Source organism: Podarcis melisellensis (assembly GCF_964234715.1).
Source record: "Podarcis melisellensis genome assembly, chromosome: 2".
In the NCBI taxonomy this organism is placed as follows: Eukaryota; Metazoa; Chordata; class Lepidosauria; order Squamata; family Lacertidae; genus Podarcis; species Podarcis melisellensis.
Window position 1 is genome coordinate 83370775 of NC_138529.1, and position 23036 is coordinate 83393810.

The 23036-nt window shown below is 44.9% G+C and overlaps 1 protein-coding gene across 9 annotated transcripts in view; it reads left to right on the forward strand.

The window, feature by feature from the left end:
• The first annotated feature begins 817 nt into the window (after positions 1–817).
• MGLL (monoglyceride lipase) overlaps positions 818–23036 on the forward strand; it is an 84714-nt gene continuing 62495 nt past the window's right edge. The window contains exons 1-2 of one of the 9 annotated variants that reach the window (XM_081900497.1): positions 818–837; positions 9684–9822. In XM_081900497.1, the coding sequence (XP_081756623.1) occupies positions 9698–9822 (125 nt within the window). In that variant the 5' untranslated portion in view covers positions 818–837; positions 9684–9697. Of the gene's footprint in view, positions 838–7748; positions 8023–8109; positions 8527–8550; positions 9076–9400; positions 9523–9683; positions 9823–23036 lie in introns of those variants that run through there. The other 8 variants (XM_081900500.1, XM_081900495.1, XM_081900498.1 and 5 more) reach the window with 8 other exon arrangements.

Sequence of the window (23036 nt, forward strand, 5' to 3'; positions counted from 1 at the left end):
TTGGGAGTACTGTGTCCCGTTCTAAATGTCACATATTAAGGATTTTGACAAACTGGAGCAAGTCCGTGTTAGATATTCGTCATAAAATCATAGAATCATAGAGTTGGAAGGTACCATGAAGGTCATCTAGTTCAGGTCTTTGCAATGCAGGAATCTTTTGCCCAACGTGGGGCTCAAACCCATGACCCTGAGATTAAGAGTCTCATACTTTACCAATTGACATATTCTTTACACAAACTTGAAAATAAATCTTTACTTGTCAGGTTGGCAGCAGTTGAACAACAAATATTCTCATATATTCTCATATATGAATACAATGCATTTCTCTTCCCTGAGTCCAAGAGGGGTTTAGTCCTTTTGTTTTCAAAACTCCTTCATAGCAGTGCGTGAGTTATTTATCCACAACTTGACTGTCCTCACAAACTCCTTCAGAAAGCGTCTGCTTGAAGTCACCACACTCCCATGTTCTCAAAGAATGAACTAATGGAATAACCAACCAACTGCCAACTGCCACCTCCTTTCCCCAGTAGCATTTATTCTTTGTGAAATACATTTACAATGCAAATACAATAACAATCTAGAGGAAGGTAGCCAGGATAAAACACCCCCCCCCGCTTCTTACCACTCCCCATTGTCTCCTTGCCCCCTGTCCCCTGCCCTAGTGTGTGCCCGGAGGATGGCGACGGGAAACAGTTGAAAGAGGTGGGCTTGTTAGAAGGTTAAGGGGAGACTTGATAGCTGTCTTCAAGAACATAAGAACAAGCCTGCCGGATCTAGTCCAGTGTCCTTTTCTCTCAGTGGCCAACCAGAAAAACAACTAAACAATTGCATCATAAGGTAAACAAGCAAAATTACAACATGAATTAAGCACAAGTCATCGTCTTTAGCTAGGATAGAGGTGACTAGCCTTTTGGGGGCCAAGGGTCACATTGACTCATGGAGGACTCTCTGGGAGTTGCACATCAACATGGGTTTTTGAAAGCGCACATTTTTGGGGGGTGGGAAGAAAAAGCTTTTGGAAGAACAGACTCGCAGGCAAGGGATCTGTGGGAGTAGACAGATGTTATTTTAAAGGATAACTTTCGGGAGCCCTTCAGGAACCTCCCAAAATACTTTTAGTATCACAGTGGGGTTACTGTGAGGGCACTCAGGAAAGAAAGAAAAATGGACAAAGGGCTTGGCATCATGGGGGATGGGGCATGGAAACAGTCATTTTTTTCCCTTAGCTTCATTAGAAAACAACAAATTTGAGGGTGGCTTGGGAACCATAAAAACTTTGGGGGAATACGTGGGCCCTGGGTTAGCCACCCCTGTGCTAGGGCTTCAAAGATGGAGAGATGAATGTTGGTTGCCAACTCATCTTTTCAATATGAATATTAAGGGCTATCACACCTGAAGTAGTTTTGAGCAGGCATCCTGTGATGTACCATTAGAAAATATTTGCAATACCCAAATATAGCAGTATATCCCCATAGGCAGAAATGGAAGGGATTCAAAGTGGGGGAAAGAAAGGGCTCCAACCCTTCATTACATGACAGGGAAATTAGAAGTTCTTGTAATTGTCTCATGAGTAAGCCTGCGTGTGGTATGTGTCCAGGAAATAGGCAAAAAGTATTTATTCCTTGTACAAATCTCAGAGGCCAATGTGGCTACTTTTATTTCTTACTTCTTGTTTTGTGGAAGATGAGAAAGAGAAGGTACTTTTATTCGCGTAGCAAGTATAGCCACTCCCCCCCCCCCCCAGTTTCCCGGTGTAATGTAACATTGCCAGAAAGGGGAATGACATTTCCATTATGACTCAATGGAAACTGTCATGTGGTGAACTCCCTTTGGGGAACCAAACCTTTATGTATACCAACAAGCAAACATGACCCTGCTAGAACAATTATATGCAAACATGCCATTTGTTCAAGGCTGCAATTGAAAATGTTGCTTGCTTTAGCATGTGTGCTTCCGCAAAATCCTTAGCGAGATGCAGCAACGGGGTCACCTGCCTCCGGCTGTTCCCATACAGGCAGAACTGCTTGGAATTCTCAGCAAGCAGCCACGGCTGACCGGGACATCTATATTTTGACATGACCTTGCACAGTTGGGATCCCTTTCTCCTTCACTATGGAATTTCCTCAGGTGGCCATTCTTATTTCAGGATCTAAACCAGGATGAACAGCAGGCCGCCAGCCAGCTGCTGCTCATTAATTTCTCCTGTGGTTGTGTCAGAGTACAAGAGGTGTGTCTGCAATGGCATTAATCCAAACTATGCAGAGGGTGATTCTGCATTCCTTGCATACCCAGGGCTATCGAGGAAGAAATGGGAAATAGGTATCATAGAATTGTAGAGTTGGAAGGGCCCCTGAGAATCATCTGGTGCAACCCCCTGAAATTCAGGAATATGCAAGTGGCCTGTACACAGATCGAACCCGAGACCTTGGCATTTTATTAGAACATGGGCTAACCTAGGGTGCAGGAAGCTGCCATTGTTCCATTTAGTTCGGCCTTGTCTGCATTAACTGGCAGTGGATCGCTAGGGTTTCAGGCACAGATTTTTCCTAGCCTTGCCTGGAGACCCCGAGGAATGAACCTGGGACTGTCTGCATGCAAAGCATGGGTTCTACTACTGAGCTATGGCCCTTTATCCTACCCTGGGAGGGTTTTTGTACATATTGGCATGCATTACATTTTCATTTTAGCACCGCAGGTACTTTATCCATCCGAAACATACAGTAAGCAAGTAACAACTTCTGTTTAAATGTAAGTCTCGTTCAGGGCACTCTCCACTTCTGTTGGTGTGCTGTATTTTCCCTGCATTTTTCAGCAATGGATCTGATCACATGGCAGTGGCATAGCATGGGTTGTCAGCACCCGGGGCAAGGCAAGTAATTTGCGCCCCCTAACCCCTAACCTGCCGCCGCTTCCAGCTTCTTCTTGCTGCTGCCTGGTCTGGTCTGGTGTGGTTCTCTCCCGCGCTCAGCGCTGCGCTGGGCGGCCGCTGCACTGTCCCTCCCCCAGATAGTCCCTCGCTCTCCCTCCGCACCGCACACCTGGCACCCACCCCCTCCACAGTGGGCGGCGACCCGGCGGCTCGGATCGGATTCGCACAGCCAGCACTGCAGTGGGAGAGAGTGAGTGAGCCAGGTAGGGGCAGAGAGCTGCGAGTGCGAGCGCCCCCCCCCCCGATGTTGCGCCCGGTGCGGCCGGCCCCCCCTGCACCCCCACGCTACGCCACTGTCACATGGCAGCTTTGAACAGGGATGCTGGTGCATGTGGCACATTCTTTACAGCCTGTATTGTATTGCACACAGCAGACCCACACCTCTTTATACCACTGCCGGTTGCAATCCCGGCTGAACAGGGTTATGCACACAGCAGGAGTCATGGTATAATTCTGGGGCGAAAAGGACACCTGCTTTTGCAAGGTATCTGCTGTGGTTGCTTCTCGTGATGCTGGTTTAGTGCCCCAGCTACTGAACTGAAGAGTCTGACATCTGCATTCATGTGCCATTGAACCACACCTTTACTGCCCATTTGCTCAGGATCCAGACTTTGCCTTCCATAGATGGATATAAAGGCTCCATCCCTGTTCTTCCCTGTTCCGGTGCTGTAGTCTCCAGCACCATCTCCCACACTTTTCAGGTAGGTTCCCTGATCCTCTGGGACTGTGTGAGAGGGCACTAGTTGGCCGGTGGAGGCTCCAACTAGAGGAGGGAATTGGCAAGAGCATCCTGGGAGCAGAACTCTGCTCAGGTGATGCTCTCAGTGGCAGGAATGAAGTCTGAAGCCAACCCCCAGCTTGGCGAGATCTTTTTAGAGCTCTCTGCAATCTCATTTTTGTTTTTACCACCCTGAATTTGCTTTCACAGGAACTACGGATTAACACACATTGTAACCCAAAAGTTCATTGCACGTTTTACATAAATCCGAAAGGTGATTTGACACTTCCTGAATCTTTTAAATAGCACATCACGCAATTACAGCTGGTTGACAAATAAGTCATTTTAATTTATTCGTTTTATTAAAGACATTTTATACTTAAAAGTTTAAAAGGCTCTTTCCCCCATTGCCTGCTCTGTTTGGAGGCCTCGATTCTGCTTATTGAAGAAATTCATGGACTCCAAAGATGTTACAATATGTGGAAGTCTGTAATTCTGCTTTTTACTATTTGAAGTTTTAATAAAATCCTTTTATGTGATTTCATATAAGCTATAAAAGGAGGAAAATCTGCTTTGGATTTCTTTTTTATTATTAATGTGGTTTGAGAGTACTTTTTCAATTTGTTGTTGTTGTTGTTGGCATTTTCATTTCCTCTCCTTGGCTTTTGTTCCATATTTGAAATTTACCTGGGCACAATGCCTAGTTTTTCAGATACTGTTTACTGTAATTCTTAAGGTGCTAGAGGCTATTGGACATTGATAGGCATCTGAAAGAAAAAAATATATATAATTGGCTGCATTATGAGGATGAGACTGAAAAGGTTTGACTACCCATTTTCCCAGTAGGTTGCATAGAATGTGCTCTAAATAAAATATTCAGAGGAAAGTATGAAACATAATAAAAAAATGTACCTGATTTTATTTTATTTTATAGCTCATGATTGCACTACTTCAAGAAGCATCAGGGGATCTTTGGAGGTGCCAGTCCCATCTTATATTTAATCCAGAGACATGCCTGTTTGATTGCCCTCCCATGGTTACTTCAGCATCAGAGTAGCTTCAGTTAATCTTGACCTTGGCAGTTGTGTATTCCAGAAGTTCATAAATGGAACCAAACCAAAACATCCTTACATAATTTTGGGGATGTTCAGAAGGGGTTGGCCTTTACAATTACTTTAGAAGGCTCTCCAAAGAATGCCCCCACTGGAAGGTGATGGCATGTTACTCTGTTGATGTTTCATCTGTATGGAAAGTTATACTAAACAGAATGTAATTGAACTGTGTTTAGACAGCATGTCTTGGCAGAATCATATAAGAAAAAGCAAAGGCTGGCTGAATGCGTGCCAATAAACTACAGTTGAATCATGACAAGATGGAGGTGCTGTGGGCATGTCCTGGCTATGTCCAGGGAGATGGTGTTCAGCCTATTTTATATGAGGTTGCACTCCCCTGACACAGCAAGCTAGCAGTTTAGAAGTGCTCCTGAATCCTCATTTTAATAATGCACATAAGCCTGAAGAATTCTTTACAGCCCAACAGCTTGCTTCTATCATTTCCTTGCTTGTTTTGTGTGAATAATGCTATCCATCTCCTTTGCTTTATATATATTTCTTCTGCAGAACCAATACATAATAAGGTTCTGATCAGCTTTGCTAGTATATCCCTTTGTTTTGAAAATGTGAGCAGCGACATTTTGTATTTGTGAAGCATCCTTGAAAACAGACAAGACATTCTGTGGCATCTCAAAGCATTGATTAGCTTTCTGGATTACAGGAAATGGCATAATATGAAGGCAACATTTCAAAATCCCAATAGAGTCTGTTGGGATTAGGAAAATCTGGCACATGCTCTGAAAGATTCACTTGTTTGACTTGTTTGTTACCATGCCATTAGATCTTCAGTCACTTGAGAGAATGTAGATTTCATGAGCCAGAAGTGTTCAGATCCAGCTGGAGCCTTAGGATTTTAGCAGTTCAAAAATCACTGAAATAATGGAGCAGTTTTGAAGCAAAGAGAGAGCCTGCCTAGGCCTCATAAGAAGGCAGTAGACTATTTTAAGGGCACAATCTAACAGAAACTGAGCCCTTTATATACCACTGTTTTTCATGGGAGAGTTTTAAACATGCACATGAAGTCCTCATTAAATCAAGAAGTAACTTTGGCTCTTAAGTCAAAGTTAATTGCCATAAATAACTTTTCACTCAATTTGTTCGTAACAAAGTTGGCCTACATTTTTATTATAGTTATCTGACCACAACTCATAAAAGATGCTCACTGTATTCTACAAGGACTTCACTTTCTAGGATGAACAGCAATCCTTTAGAGAAAATGGCATCTCCCATTGCATCTGTTATTCTAGGCCAGACTTTGCCAACCTGGTGCCCTCCAGGTATTCTGGATTAAAACTCCCATAAGCCCCAGCTAGCCAGATGGTTGGGGCTGGTGGGAGCTGTAGTCCCAAACATCTATATCTAGATAAATATATGAGATTATATGTTCTGATGTTGAAGTTTGTGATTTGAATGTATATTTATTTATTAATGACATTTGTGTGCCACCATATAACATAAAAATTTCTGAGTGACTATCTGTGCTTTTTAATTTTTTAGTGGACTCAAGAGACCATTAATAGTAGCAGCATATATAAGCAGCCTTTGTACAGTGTAATCTACATAGATCAACTCAATAATTCTGAATGGTATATCAGAACAAGCATATGAAGCTACTTTCATGTAGCTGGATATTTGGTCCTTTAACTACCTATGACAACTGGCTGCTGTTTGTCCTTTTGTATGCCACGCATAACCCTATTATTATTATTAATTATTATTATTATTATACACATTAGAGCTGTGGGACTGAGGTCACCTAATGAGTTTATCGCTGAGGCAGCATTTGAACAGGAGACTTGCCAAAGCTTACACTCATACTCCATACAATTCTGACTCTATCCTCCACACCTTCAAAAATCAGTGGCTGAGAGAGGGTGCCACAGAATGTATTGGGGGGGGGGGGCTCTGTAAATCAGTGCTGGTGCTCCTTCCCCTTGTTTAGAATAGCTACAGTCAGGGATGCATCTAGGCCATGGGTAGGCAACCTGGGCCGGATCTGGCCCAATCACCTTCAAAATCCGGCCCACGGACGTTCCAGGAATCAGTGTGTTTTTACATGAGTAGAATGTGTCCTTTTATTTAAAATACATCTCTGGGTTATTTGTGGGGCATAGGAATCCGTTCATTCCCCCCCTTCAAAATATAGTCTGCCCCCCCCCACAAGGTCTGAGGGACAGTGGACCGGCCCCATGCTGAAAAAAATTGCTAACCCCTGATCTAGGCAATTTTAAACCTTGGTCTTATGACCACCACCCCATAACCCTTTTCAATAGCAGTATTATGTGGTGCCTCAATGCCATGAGCTAAGTGTGCTGTATTAAAGGCCCTCACCTGCTCATTCCCCTAAATGGGGCCAGATCTATTATGAAACTACAGTAATGAACTAATCTTCAGGGTCCCTAATCCTGGAGGCTAATAAAGAAGCAACTTTATTCACGCATGTATATAACATTTCCCTATTTTTCATCTTCCTCATAACTTTAAAACTATAAAGGCATGGGGGGATTTCACACGTGACTTTTTCATGTGAGCCAAGCCAGTGCAGCAATTTTAATCAGAATCTGAAATGTAGTAGTAAAATTGTTTATTAAAAAAAAAAAAAACACACACGTGGTGCTCTGTCGTGGAGCAACCCCCGTGAAGATAACAATGGTTACCCAGGCCTTGTTGCTGGTTGCGAAGAGCCCCCCCCCCCCCAAGCTTCAGGGTCCGCCACTGAGCGGGGCCCAGGCCTTCTGCCCTCAGAACCCCCGCCAAGTGGCACCACCTGCCCACTGGCAGCTTTACCCCTCGGGCGGAGGCGTTTGGCAGGTATGCGGAGGTGGAGGCCTCCTTAGGTCCTCCTCCAGAGGCGCCACCAAGGAGGAATAACACCGCGCTGCCCTCCTTGATACCCAACAAGGCGATGCCCTCAGATTCTGGGTTCGGCGCGGGGGAGGAGGAAGAAGGGCTCCGCCCAGGCGCCCCAGGGGAGTCACCCGGCCCCAGGCGTGGCCAGCAAGCCAGGTCTCCGCGCGTGGCCACCAGTGGGAAGATCTCTCGCAGCAAGGCGCGGAGGAGGTGGGGAAGAGCTCCTTCTGCCGCCGCCGCTCCTCCTCCTCCTGTGCGCCCGCCTGCCCTAGCAGAAAGGGAAGGCGTTTATTTCCTCGGCCTTAGAATAAACCCCTCGGGCGTCTCGGCCGCTTTGTAAGGTCTACCTGCCTGCGAACGGCTCCGCGCCTGGCACCATCCCCGGCAAGCAGCCCGGCGCGTCTCGGCACCTGGTAACGAAGCCCTCTCCTCTCGCCCGCCCGCCACAATCCCCGCCTCCACCGCCGCCGCCGGGAAAGGCAACGCGTGCGCCTCGGCGGAGTTGCGGATCGCGTCCTCTCGCGGCGGGCGCCTGCTTGGATCCGAATCTGCTCCTTGCTCGCTGCTGCCGCTCCGCAACACGGGCTTATTCAGAAAGCGGGTCTCCCCGTTGCCTTTCCTGAAGCCCTAAAACACACAAGCAGAGGGCGTGCGGTCGGGGGGAAGGTTGCTTGCTTTTCAAATGCAGTAACCTGGTGGCTTTAATCCCCGGGTGTTTGGAAGCAGATCTTGCGGAAGGAATAGGCAGCAGGGACCCCAGGTATTTTCCAACCGGGGTCGCAGCAGTAAAGACATCTCTCTCCTCCCCCTTCCATCTCTTCCCTTGACCTCGTATTGGCAGCAAAGTTTGAAAGCAACCTGCAGCCGGCCCCGCCTGGGAAGTTTCAGTTTAACCGGTCCATGGCTGAATGTTCAAGGTGCCTTTGATGTTTGTGTACGAGCGCGTGTGCGAGAGAGCAGCTTCTGGGAAGCGGACTGTTGCTTGCTTGCTTGCTTGCTTCCTCCCCCCCCCCCCCACCACGGCTACACTTTATCACCCACCTTCTTCCTCCCACCAGCCCACACGCGCGATTTGCTTAAGAAGAACGGCGCGGGGTGGGGGAGTGTTGAAATTAGCAAGAAGTGGTAAATTGATTAAGACCAGTTTCCTCCTGCGAGAGAGAGCGCGCGCGAGAGCGCTTGCAAAGAGGAGCGCGGGAGGGGGAAGAGCTAGAGCGAGAACCGATCGCAGGCAGCCCAGCCCCTGTAGAGCACAGGAGCTTGCAAAGGAGGGGTGGGAAGTGAGCATTGCTGCTGGTAGCGGCTCAGTTAGCTGCCGTTTGCAACGGTGAAGAATTGATCTAGCCACTAGCGGGGTGCTGGGTGTTAGGCGGGGTGTTCCTGCGGCTCCTCGGCGACGTGCAAAGCGCTCTCCTTGATTGCATTTGACTTGCAATGCCGGCAAACCGTGCACAGGATGAAATCAGGTTTGTTACGACGTTCTGTATGGGGTTTTCTTTTACCCTCCCTTCCCTCACATGTCAGAAAGGATCATAGCAACAAGGCAGTGTCAGTCACCTCATTACAGTGTCTCTTGTGCCGTTCTTTGGAGATATGTGTGTTGTTGTTTTTTAAAAAAGAGAGATGATGAATCTTTTATGCAGCTGGCTTCTTGTATCCATACAGGAGCTTCACAATTTGTACTTGATTGCAGCTAAAATCTTTTTTGTGTGTGTAAGATCCGCTTCCCTAAACTGATGGAAAATAAACACAGATGGGAGATGAGGAGTGGTGGGGACTACAAGCCATAATGAGGCAATGTGGTTGGGTGCTCTTTCTCCTTTCTACCCTTTGAGCATTTTCTTCCTGCAAAAAGAAAATGTGAGCCTTCAATCTGCAGAGCAGTTGCATGGAGCAGAAGAAATCCAGCCTAGGTTTGTGCATCTTTGGAAAGTGGAAGAGGTTTACTTGGATAGTGCAAGTTGATCTGTGGATTACTCTCTTCCTTGTATGGTGTTCACGGATTCCTTTGCATGCAGACTGTTTCCGGCAGTTATGCTTAAAAGTGTGTGTTTCCTCTTTCCACACCTTGTAGGTCACTCTTCTAGAATGCCAGAGGAAAGTTCCCCACGGAAGACTCCCCAGAATGTCCCATATCGGGACCTTCCTCATCTGGTCAACGCTGATGGGCAGTACCTTTTCTGCAGATACTGGAAGCCATCCACCCCACCAAGGTGAGCACTGCAAAGGGGAACATTTCTTGTGTGTAAATAAACAAGACACCTTTCATTCAGCTTCACTCCTGTTTGTTCTGCTGTACAGAGAGTAGCACAAAGAATGTGTTCTTTGCCAAACAGATCCTTGCCCCAAGCAACTTCACTTCAAAGGCTGTAACACCCTTGATCCTTCAGTATTTGTGATGGAGTAATGTTGCATGTTGAAATATTGCACTAATATAACTATTGGTAAGCCCATCTTGAGTAAGGCATGGCATGCTGTTGCGGTAAGAGAGGAGCTGTCTATTAATCATTCATCCTCCTACTCATTAGAATAGGCCTTAAAAGCAACTCACATGAGTAAGGCTTGGAAGTTTGGGACAGTTCTGTTTCTTAACCCAGTGAAACCAAATGCCGTGAGAAAAATCAACATGTAAATAAATATGTTAATCAAACACTGTTGCGTTTCAGAGCTGTGTGAAGGTTCAGGTTGCACAGTCCTTACCATTATTTTAGGGCAAGTAAGTAAAAACTTCAGAGCCAAGTTAAAACGGTTATACATCTCAGTTCAATGGCAAGGGTGCCCACATGTTGCACTATTATTTACTTTTTCTAATGGTAGCTGTGTACTGAGATGACTCTTTAGCTTGGCCATAGGGTTCTAGTGGAACTCAAGAGCTCTGAAGATAGGTTCAAATAACAGTCAAAATTACCAAATAATCAGTCATTTAGATAATCCCCTTTTCATAATCCCCTGCAGAATAATGACTACTTGGATATGGTTCTTCAGGAAGCATGAATATTGCACTGTAGAAGGACTTATGTGGATTTTCCTCATTTTTTGTTATTTCTGTCCCTTTTCTCTACTGAAGCTGGCATGTTGAATATAAATGCCAGCTCTGGCAATAGAGGAGAGTTACATATAGAAGAGTGAGACTATTGTTCTGCTCTTTGTCTTTTCTGCAGGCAAACAGGATAAGCTCTGTTTATTTATACATTGCAAGGCAAGAAATCATATTTGGAAAATGGTTACCCAAGGAACAGTAGGGAATTCAGCTTTCCTGTCTCAGTGGATTCTGTCGCTATCCAAATACAGTAGTTAAGCTTTGCATGATGCGACACCTGGCTGAAGACAGGAACATAAAACTTCCATTATTGTGTGAGAGCAATGATCCATTCTAGACTATGAACTTGTCTCCAGCAGCACTTCTAGAAAATGGGAAGAGCAGCAATGGGGCAAGCACAAAGTAATTGATCTAGGTGATCTTTCCCATTAGCTTTTGAAGCTAGGAAGATCATTAGCTAGTGTTTTCCTGTGAGCCTAAGAGAGAGGTTACAAGGCTCAGTGGACTATTGATCTGACTGTGGATGTTTTATGTTCCTCCTGCCTTCAGTTATTTAGCATATAAAACTTGTGAACTGCTGAAGTTTGGGGATACTAAAGCAGTTCTTTGAATAAAAAGGACTCTCCTGATTCTTCTTATAAGCTGCTGTCTTTAGCGCATTGTGTCCCATATCATTCATTAGTGTAATTTTGTCATCAATTCAAGGCCTACCTTAAGCATTCAACCTTTCACCTAGAAACAAAACCTGTAGAATCCTTGTGCTTTGTTGCATGCAGCATGCAGAAGCCATCCTCAGAAATGGTACTTCTGTATCATTTCAAATGAATTGTTTCAGCAGCTTGCACCTGGGTTTGTTTTGTTTTTGTTTTTGCAACTTGTAAGTCAAGGATGTGTTCATTTTAGAGGGTCTATCGTGAGTCCTCCCAGGGTCAGTGGACAAACCTTAAAAGATTTGGAGTTGTCTGTAAAGCATCTACCTTGGCCAGACTTTAACTACATGATCCGTGTGGCAGCTCTGCCAAACCTGAGGGTAACTTACCGGCACTGCTTGCCACAGGAGTTCTGGCATCATCCTTAAAGATTTCCTCTACTGAACAAATTCAGAATCAAAACAAGCTGCTTCTGTGAAACCAGCCTGTCACGTATTATAATGCTAATTAATCATTAACTGCCCACAGTGTTCTTCAGTGAGTTGCAGAATTGCGTTCCCCTTTCATGTTTAATTTCTTAGCAAATTAGTGGTGCTCACATGAGTCTTTGATCAAGAAATGAAAGGATGGCAAAGCAGTGAAAGTTAGAACTTGGCATTTCGTTCCTCCTGGTAGCTTGGTGTCTGCACACACCAAGTGGTTAATTGAGAGCAAGATTGCCCTAGTTTTGTGACAACAAAGTAAACAGGATCAGGGCTGCTCACTTACAAGTGGCTCTTAAGTGTGTGGAGCCGTTTATTTTTAGCCTCTGATGTATTGTGAGTTATGTGTGAGAGAGGGGGAAATTGTAGGTTGCTGAATAATAATTTATCAGCCGCATCCGACTTTCATGGGACAATCTTGAAATACTAGGATACTTGGAGAAAACACATTCCTGGACACTTTCCAAAGCATCATTTAATTCCCTGCTGCTTCTTTAGAAGCACTACGGCTTTTGTCTAATTATTAATGATAAACTATAATAATACTGAGGAGCCTTGGGTCAGTTTTACCATTCTGTTAATCTGATGGGGCTTCAAACCCAGAAGGAAGACAGTTATATTTTGTGACTCTTTTTTGTTTTGTTTTACCTTGATCCTATTGAGTATAGCATTGGACTAAGTGTTCATAAGAAAAAACTCTAGAACTTGCTAGGTAGGTTTCAGGCATTTTTCTGTGACATAGCAACTTTTGAATCTTTAAAGCGGCAATTGCTTCACACATACATATCCCCTTGTGAATATAAAAAGAGAAAGCCACCACATGTAAACTTCCCCAACTTGACACACATGCATAGAAACATTAAGTCGCATGAAGTTTAGGATAGAATTCCATGTAGTGTTACGGCAAGTGTTCCATTGGTGCAAGGATTTTGCACGCTCTCCCTCTTTCCCCTCTTGCCTTCCTCAAATCTGCTTCTGGGGGTTCCCCAAACCTCTGGAGTAAAGGGAAGAAAGGAGAGGAAGGGAAGTGATACTCTGGTGCAAGTGAATAATGTCTGAATCTGTGTGGAATTGTGTTTCATCCAGTTGGTCCACATGCCTGTGGCCTGTCTTGAGTGAAATGCTGACTTACCTGTATCTCCCCATCTCCCACTATATTCAGTATACAAACCCAGAAGCCAACAATCACAGTGAAAAATTCAGTTTTGCTTTGAAGGTGGTGATCACCAGGCTGGAGGCTCTAAGGTAGACTAGAAGTTTTCCCTTAGGATGTGGGGTGGTTTTTTGCTTTGACTGCTCAGGTATCTCAACAGGGCGATGCAGATGTGTCTTTCCAATTGCAGAAGCTGTTCAACTTGTTGAACTTGATCTGTGGGAAAATATGTCAAAATCCATTTGAAATGTTATGTTGCAGTCTGTTTGATGTGTAATCTGGGTTGGGTTAGTTTAGTCTTGTTGTTTCATTTCTAGTAATGAGAGAACAATAATGAAACAAACACTGTTTGTTTTAATTAAAGCAGCACACAAATCGCTCGCAGGAAAGTAGGTACAATTACCCAATATAATTGAAGCTATAGCTACACAGTGAAAGAACAAGTTTGAGGTAGTTCAGCAATGTTTGGAAGTTCAGGTAATCATTAATGCAGGAAAATTGTAAACTCTTCCTAGGGGCGGCTGGGTTGAGGGGAGAAAAAGCACATTCCCCTACTATAGGTTTTCAATATTAGTTAAGCCAAGCCTTTCCAATAAAGGCTAGAGAACCCCTGCTTGCCACATGTAGAGAATATACACCTCACATTACAATAAAATACCCTCTTCTCCCCTCCCTCGTTCATCTTGTTGCATTTGGTTTTCTGGTCTTCCAGAAAATCAGTCAAATCAGTTAAGCACTTCATAAATAGCTACATTTTTTGGTGACTGGTTATGACTGCATAAACCATCTGAGTCTCCTGAGTTAAAAATTATGCTTACTTTTTTTGAGAATATGGGCCAGCCACTTTTCATGTTTAATGTCCTAAAGCGAATCATATACAGTACCATTTTTTGGTTTTTTAAAATGTCTTTGGAAATGGTTTTCCCTTTGAACACAGGCACACACCATTTAAGGTAGAGGCCTGCTCTGGGCCTTTGGCTCTTAGCTTCAGGTGTAGTAGTAGAGCAACTGAGCAACTTTCAATTTCTTCTGTCAAACATGGAAACCAACCAGCAGGCATTGGGGAGAATCATTGTGTAAGGGCTCATTTGGTCATTCTAAAGAAGCAAAGGCCAATATCTTTTTTTGTCTTAAGCTTTTGAAGGATTGTACTTGACAGCTATTGATATTTGAAAGCATTCCTTTTTTGCCATTATTTCCATTGTTTACTTGTTCACCCTGAACCCTTAATTCTTCTAAGTGGGTTAGTCTTCTTTTACTATTTTATTATTGCCTATTCAGGTTTCTAGCCCCTAAGTGTTAGTTATGTAGGTTTAGGGAGACCACTGTTTAATCCTCCTGTGTTGTGACGTTGCTGTCTTACACTGTTTTGCTTGCTGAGTAATAAGAATAATAATTTCATTATTTATATGCCACACATCTGACTAGGTTGCCCCAGCCACTCTGGGTGGCTCCCAACAAAATATTAAAAACACAATAAAAGATCAAATTGATATGCAGCATTTTATTGTACGTGTGTGTGTGTGTGTGTGTGTTTCATAGAATCATTTGTTTGCGTTTGCATGTGTGTTTAAACTCTTTGGGGGAGTTAAAAAGCAGTATATAAATTAAGGGTAATAACAACATAATCATTCCGTATTCGGAGAAGAAGGAGTGTGCTATTGATACTTTGAAGGCCGTGCATTGCACTTAGGGCAATGCCTGAACTCACCTGGTGAATTGTCCATCAAGAGAGCCTACCCTTTTCTTATGTAACTTGCTTATGTTATTAGAGAAAGGGGTCTTTTTAAACATACAATCTTTGAATAAACTACTGCCTGCCTGACGTCTCTGTGGGTAAAGGAGCAATTTCTGGTTCACCTACAAATCTCTTGTAAAGATAACTATCTTTCCTTCAGACCTAAAGCCAGGGGTGGTGGCAGCATTTAGGAGAGTAGTATTGGCTCCTGGCCCAACACGTCCCAATGAGTTCAATGGGACTTGCTCCCTATTAAGTGTAGATAGGGTTGCTATCTGAGTGTCCCTTGTCTCCTACCATCTATTAATTGAAGATGAGATAATGATGCTTGTGTTGGATCAATGCCAGTGTTAGTGAAGCCTTGAAAGTAGGGGGATACAAAAGGTTTTTAGCATCTGGAAAGACCAGGGTGTTTACGAATGCTGTTATTTATTATTCAGTCCAGCTAGATTTCTTCCTAATGTGTTTAATCTGAAATAGTATACTATGTAAATTGTTGTGATAGGCATGCTGAAGATGTTGTAGAGAGGTAGTTAGGTGTTTTGGGAGTAGTACATAATTGCAGGCAGGGGGAGACTTAGCACTGGCAAATCAACACCCCATCCCATCTATATCTCAATGTCATGAGTAGCTTTCAGTCTTTCTTCTTTCCCAGGGAGTCATCTTATCTATTCAGTTCCTCTTAGTGTTACTGCATTCCTCTGCACCATGGTGACTGCCTTGTTAATTTTCAGTGGGACTCTCGCCTCAACGATGGAAAAAACCCAGCTTCAAAATAAGAAGATATTTTTTAAAAAAGATACAGAAGTCCTGCTTCTCATCTCGCTGTTGATGCTCAAACAGGCCTCATTAGTGCGATAATTTTTTTCCAGTTGCCACAAGAATGCTCCATAAAAACAAATCTGTCTTTGTTTTGCAGTGGGAAAACCCATGAAAGAAGGCAAACAAGCTGGTCCATGAATCATGGTTAATGACACCATGAAGATGTCTTGGAACACAGGTCTCTAGCATGACAGACACTGGGAGGTGGGGGAATCCTTGCAGGCAGTTTCCACTTACGGATGCTTCTGCAGGGGTTGTCTTCATGATCACAGAAATCACCCCATGACCAAACAGTCAGTCATATTATAATTGTTTTGTCTAGAACCATGATCAGATGGTAGCAGTTTCATTTTTTAAATTACCTTCCCCACCTCCCCCCCAAAATTCCCCTGCAGATGGTATTATGTAATGATAGGGCATCATTCACATTGGGCCCTTGTAAGGAAGAAAATAATGCTGATGAGTTGCTGACTGAAGCAGTGGCAATTTTGTTGTTGTTATAAGGAAAGGAAAGAAAAGTGATACTAGACTAGAATCTTCTGCTTCCTCCTTCTTTTCTAATGCTAACCAACCACCACCCCAACATAATAATAATAGTAGTAGTGGTAGTAGTAGTAGTAATAGTCAAATTTCTATACCACCCTTTGTCTGAGGATCACAGAGGAGTTCACAATAATAAACAACAACAAAGCTGCTTATGCAAGCTGCTGCCATTCCATGTAGACAGTACTGGCTGGACCAATGGCTGACTCAGTACCAGGCAGCTTCCTAGGTTCCTAATGGAAAACTGGTTAGAAACAAAAAAAAGATACAGCCCTTTTTAGCTCTACCTTCCACTTTGCAAGAATGCCAAACAAGCATCTGGTGGAAATTTTGACCTGGTGCCAGCTTATTTGCTTTATTCATTTATTATTTGCTTGCAGTACTTAAAGGTTGCCCTGTAACAAAGCTGTCATAGTGGCTAGCAAGAAATAAAACATTTTAAAATTAAGCAGCAATGAAACTGGTGTAAAGCTTGGTCCTCCCCACCCTATATGCTAGGTATTCGTTACAATAAAATAGAACTAAAGGCTTGCTGAACATCATGCGTAGTGTGGCCCTTAGATTTGTGTCCCCATGGAGAACGCTGGCAAAGGGACCTCATACAAGTGGAGGGACAAAGGGCTGGGAATAGGTCCGACTTTCTCCTGCCTTTTCTGTACCCACCCACTGTGAGTATTTGTAGTTCTCAGCTTGTCTCTTTACTAATAAGGAAAGCAGCAATCCTTTGTGGGCACAGTGTTACAGGGGTTGAACAGGGAAGATGGAGGTGACTATATATAGTGTAGATTTTCAGATGCACATATCTTTTCCTTTTTTAAAGCGCCAAATCCCAAATAAAAGATACAAGCTAGCCACTGATTTCCCAGCAAGGGGAAAACGAGCAGCTCACATACAAAAATTGCTGAACTTCAGTAAATTTTCTTCTAGGAAGATTTTCTGCCAAGTGACTCCAAATGTTACTTACACTTTTCAGCTGGAAATTACTGCATGATGATACTGATCAAGTAATGGAAGGAAATGTACCACATTTTAAGTACAGGCCAAGAGCTCACTCTTGCTTTGGGTTTGTCCTAATACTTGTAGTAAATCCATTTGTAGAAAGATTTTGCACTCTGTTAATGCGTATAGATGGTGACGGCCAGATAAGGAGAAGGTGCCAGATGAAAACAAATTGCATGGTTTAAGATAAGAATGATTAGTAACCTCTTTTAAAGAAAGTCCCTGATCTAGCGAAATACAGAGGTGAGTACTATATATATCTTAAGTCTCTCCCCCCCCCCCCGGGTTTGGAGGCTCCAAGGGTGCAAAATATGGTCCTTTCTGAAAATGGAGAGCAAATGTAATTTTCTGGTCTGTCAGTGCTTTTAGCCAGTTTGTGGGCTGCAAGGGAATATTTTAATAACGTTTCCTCCGTTGTTATTCAGTGCAAGGTTTTAGACTTGTCTGTCAAACATGCGCAGAGACATAGTTTCTTTGTTGTGCCAGGCCAGAGGGAGAAAAAGGTATTGGGGAAGCAGTAAGTAATTAAACTTTAGAGAGATCAGTATCTCACTGACCTAGTGGTACATATGGAATAGTTAAACTTCAAATTAAGAATTCTGCTTCATGCTGTCCATTTATAAACAATAGATGACAGGTCAGCATCAAATTTAGTAGGGCCATGCACTCTGGCGAGACAGTCTGTGGGCACGTAGGGTCTCAGCCTGCGTAACAGGTGGAGCTGATAAACAGGTGCCCTGGACACAGAATTAACCTGTGCCTCCATTGACAGCTGGGAGTCCAAAATGACTCCCAGGCTGCGCACCTGGTCCTTCAGGGGCACAGTTACTCCATTCAGGACCAGGGAGTCCTCCACACCCACCCACCTCCTGTCCCCCCAAAACAGTACTTCTGTCTTGTCAGGATTCAACCTCAGTCTGTTAGCTGCCATCCATCCTCCAACTGCCTCCAGACACTCACACAGGACCTTCACTGGTTCTGATTTGAAAGAGAGGTAGAGCTGGGTATCATCCGCATACTGATGAACACCCAGCCCAAACCCCCTGATGATTTCTCCCAGCGGCTGCCTTTAGATGTTGAAAAGCATGGGGGAGAGGACAGAACCCTGAGGCACCCCACAAGTGAGAGCCCAGGGGTCTGAACGCTCACCCCCCCCCACTTTCTGAACACGGCCCAGGAGGAAGGAGCGGAACCACTGTATAACAGTGCCCCCAGCTCCCAGCCCCTCTAGACGGTCCAGAAGGATGTTATGGTCGATGGTGTCAAAAGCCACTGAGAGATCTAGCAGAATTAGGAAACAGCTCTCACCTTTGTCCCTAGCCCGCCGGAGATCATCGACCAGTGCGACCAAGGCAGTTTCAGTCCCATGATGAGGCCTGAATCCCGACTGGAAGGGATCCAAATGGTCCGCTTCTTCCAGGCGTGCCTGGAGTTGTTCAGCAACCACTCGCTCAATCACCTTGCCCAAGAATGGAAGATTCAAGACTGGGCGATAGTTGGCCATATTGGCAGCATCTTAAGATGGTTTTTTAAGAAGCGGTTTGATAACCGCCTCTTTCAGTGGATCTGGGAAGGTTTCCTCACAGAGAGAAGCATTCACCACCCCACGAAGCCCATCGCCCAGCCCTTCCCGCCTAGCTTTTATAAGCCAGGATGGGCAAGGATCAAGGAGACAGATGGTTGGTTTCACTTGTCCAAGCAGCCTGTCCACATCCAGGGAGGTAACAGATTGGAATTTATCCCACGCAACTTGACTAGACAGGACTCTAGCACTCTCCCGCCCCGGTCCTGCTCCCATGGTGAAGTCTACCTCTTCCCGAATCTGAGCGGCTTTATCTGCAAAAAACTTTTCAAAATCATTGCAGGCGATCATGTGGCCCATACATCAGTCCTTAAAAACTGGCTGCCTTCAGATGTCTTCTAAAATTCGGATAGTTTTTCATTTCCTTGACATCTGAAGGGAGGGCGTTCCACAGGGAGAGTGTTTCTACCGAGAAGGCCCTCTGCCTGGTTCCCTGTAACCTCACTTCTCACATTGAGGGAACCACCAGAAGGCCCTCGGCGCTGGACCTCAGTGTCAGGGCTGGACAATGGGGGTGGAGACGCTCCTTTAAGTATACTGGACCGAGGCCATTTAGGGATTTAAATGTCAGCACTAACACTTTGAATTGTGCTCGGAAACGCACTGAGAGCCAATGAAGATCCTTTAGGACCGGTGTTATATGGTCCTGGTGTCCACTCCCAGTCACCAGGCTAGCTGCTGCATTCTGGATTAGTTGTAGTTTCTGGGTCACCTTCAATGGTAGCCCCACATAAAGCACATTGCAGTAGTCCAAGTGGGAGATAACCAGAGCATAAACCACTCTGGCGAGACAGTCTGCAGACAGGTAGGGTCTCAACCTGCGTGCCAGATGGAGCTGGTAGACAGCTGCCCTGGACACAGAACTGACCTGCGCCTCCATGGACAGCTGCGAGTCTCAAATGACTCGGAGGCTGCACACATGATCCTTCAGGGGCACAGTTACCCTGTTCAGAACCAGGGAGTCCCCCACATCTGCCCACCCCATCCCCCCAAAACAGTACTTCTGTCTTGTCAGGATTCAATCTCAGTCTGTTTTATGACTTCATTATGAAAATGTTGCCCTCAAATGTGAAAAATAGAGTTATACACAGTGGCGCCAATTCAATGCCTAAATGTGAGCTGTGTGACCCATTAAAGTGGAGCTGTGTGACCCAGTCCTTTTCATATCTACTCTGAAGCAGGCTCCACTATAGTTTGTAGAACTTACTCTCAAGTAAGTGTATATAACAGTGTGGTGTTCTGCGCTTCAGCAGTGTGATTAATATCCCAGCCCTGAAATCCCATTGATGTGGATGAAGCTCTGTCCATTGTGGGAGCTCTGATTTTCAGTCATATTCCTCCAATCACAAGATGCAGAATTCTACTTGAGAAAAAGACAGCAACTGAGATTTTAAGAATATAACCTAGCCCTGACCTTCATAATATGCCATGGCGACAGCATATAGCCTGGGATATTAGAATGAAATCTGAGTAGATTAAAAGGGTTTTAGCTGATGAGTTGGGCAGCTTCACCTGATTAATCAATCAGTTACCCAACTGTAAATAATTATCTGTACATCTGGGGGCAGAGAAGAACAGCACATAAGAGTCTTGATTTTTGCTGCTGTTATTAACCCAGATAGAATTCTCATACCTATTGGAGAGTAATAAAACAATATTAGAAACAAGAGAGACAAAAAAAAATTTATCTAGTTCAACACCCTGAAACCAAGCTGAACCATCCCTTCTCAGATCAGCGTGTTCAATCCACAGTATGCCACAGGCTTCTTCCAGAGCATGTGGCTGCAGAATACTCAACTAGTGAGCCTAGTCAGGTACAAGTAAAATCCCCTTCCCAACATTTTGCTGTACCTTATTATTATTATTATTATTATTATTATTATTATTATTATTAATTATTATTCTCCCACTTCAGCTTCTGCCATTTCCTGCACACACTTCCTTCTCTGTTGTCCTTCCTTGTGTTTAAGGGAGACCCTAGAAAGCCTAAGAACAACAGTCTTAGATCAGACTGAGGACGCATCTAGTGCATCCTGGCTGTAAGCCAATCCCTGTGGCATCACATCGTTCTTTAGCCTTGGTGGGACTAGTAAAAATGAACAGAAATTATACCACGATTGCAGATGGAGAGCTGTACATGCATGGACAAAGGCCATGCAGTAGGAAGGTTTTGGGAAGGGCAGTAGCTCAGTGGTGGAGTTCAGGCTTTGCGTGCAAAGTTTTCTGGGATCAGTCCCTTGCATCTCCAAGCTGGACTGCTGAAGAGCAGCTCACAGAACTGAACTATTTAGACCAATGCTCTGACCAGGTATAAGGTAGTTTTCCACATCTACACTGTATGATGGGTGTGGGGACCCCTTGGCCCTCCACATGTTGCAGAACTACAACTCCCATCAGCCCCAGCAAGCATGGCCACTCACCAGGGATGATGGAGGCTGTAGTTCAGCAACATCTGGAGGGCCAAAGGTTCGCTGCTGTACGATAGGCATGGCATAAGTATAACGGCTACAGTCCATATAGCAGGAGCAGGGGACCTGGTGCTCTACAGATGTCGTTGGACTACTGTCCCATCATCTCTGACCGCTCTGCCGACTGTGGCTTGTGAGAATTGGAGTCCAACAATATCTGGAGGTTCCCCATCCACAGTACCTGCCATAGAATCATAGAATTGTAGCGTTGGAAGGAACCACGTGGGTCATATAGTCCAACCCCCTCTCATGTAGGGTTAGGCTGTGAGCATCTACTTTTAATTTATGTCAGTAAGATGTACACGAGGGACGCGGGTAGCCCTGTGGGTTAAACCACTGAGCCTAGGACTTGCCTAGCAGCAGGTCGGCGGTTCGAATCCCCGCGACGGGGTGAGCTTCCGTTGCTCGGTCCCAGCTCCTGCCAACCTAGCAGTTCGAAAGCACGTCAAAGTGCAAGTAGATAAATAGGTACCGCTCCGGCGGGAAGGTAAACAGCATTTCCGTGTGCTGCTCTGGTTTGCCAGAAGCGGCTTAGTCATGCTGGCCACATGACCCAGAAACTGTACCAGGGGCGCCGACTTATAAAAAATATTGGGGGGGCCCATACCGACTTATAAAAAATATTGGGGGGGCCCAAGATCTCCAAACCGCTGCTGCTGGGGGAACGAAAGGGGCGAGCCCCGGGCTGCCCCGACCTTAAGTGAACCTGTGAGGGCCCGCCATGGGCGGTGAATATTAATGATGTATCATTTTTGTGCTTCATGCTGTGGCCACAGACATGTGATCTGATGGTGAATTTGGGGTGACCCAATGCAAAAATCCTGAGAATCCCTGTGGATCCATGTTTTGTAACCACGTTTTTGCACCATTGCAGCCCCAGGCAACAGTGGGTGTGTGATTTTTGGGGGGCAGGCTGTAGCCATGGACATGCTATGTGATCTGATGGTGAATTTGGGGTGACCCAATGCAAAAATCCTGAGAATCCCTGTGGATCCATGCTTTGTAACCACGTTTTTGCACCATTGCAGCCCCAGGCAACAGTGGGTGTGTGATTTTTGGGGGGCAGGCTGTAGCCATGGACATGCTATGTGCTCTGATGGTGAATTTGGGGTGACCCAATGCAAAGAGTGCTCTCTCTCTCTCTCTCTCTCTCTCTCTCTCTCTCTCTCTCTCTCTCTCTCTCTCTCTCCTCTTCCTCCCTCCCTCCCTCCCTCCCTCCTCCTGGAGCACAGAGATGACACTCTGCTTGCCTGGAGGGGAGGGGCTTTCCCTGCTCTTTGTTCCGTTTGAGCAAACACAGCAAGGAAACAGAGGAGGGTGGGCAGTAAGACCCTGAGGCAGAATGCAGGAAAGCAGCCGCTTCCTCTTTTTGAGGGGAAAATACGGTAATAATTTTCCTAAATTATTGGGGGGGCTGAGCCCCCCCAAACGAATTTTTGAGGGGGCTCAGGCCCCATGGAGTCGGCGCCTATGAACTGTACGCCGGCTCCCTCGGCCAATAAAGCGAGATGAGCGCCGCAACCCCAGAGTTGGTCACGGCTGGACCTAATGGTCAGGGGTCCCTTTACCTTAAGATGTACACGTGCAGAAAATTCACAACTAAGCGTGTTTCCCCCCTGAAATTTTAAATGACGCTGTGTGCGCATCCTTGCACATATTTCCCATTTTAAATTACTGGGATATATATATGCATATAACTGCGGTAGTATAATCATTTCTATTACTTACATAATTACTATCATTTTCACCATTTGCATCCCCAGTGTAAAGAAGCTGTAGGATACAGCAGAGGCAGGGTTAAAATTAGAGGAGTTCATAGGATGTTGAGGCTTCTGCGCAGTGCCTTTTTAAATGTGCTATAATTTTTCTGCCTTCGATGAAAGAGAACCCCATAAAGCACAGCTCTCCTATAAATGAATAACAGCTTGAGGCTTATGCGAGAGTCGTTAT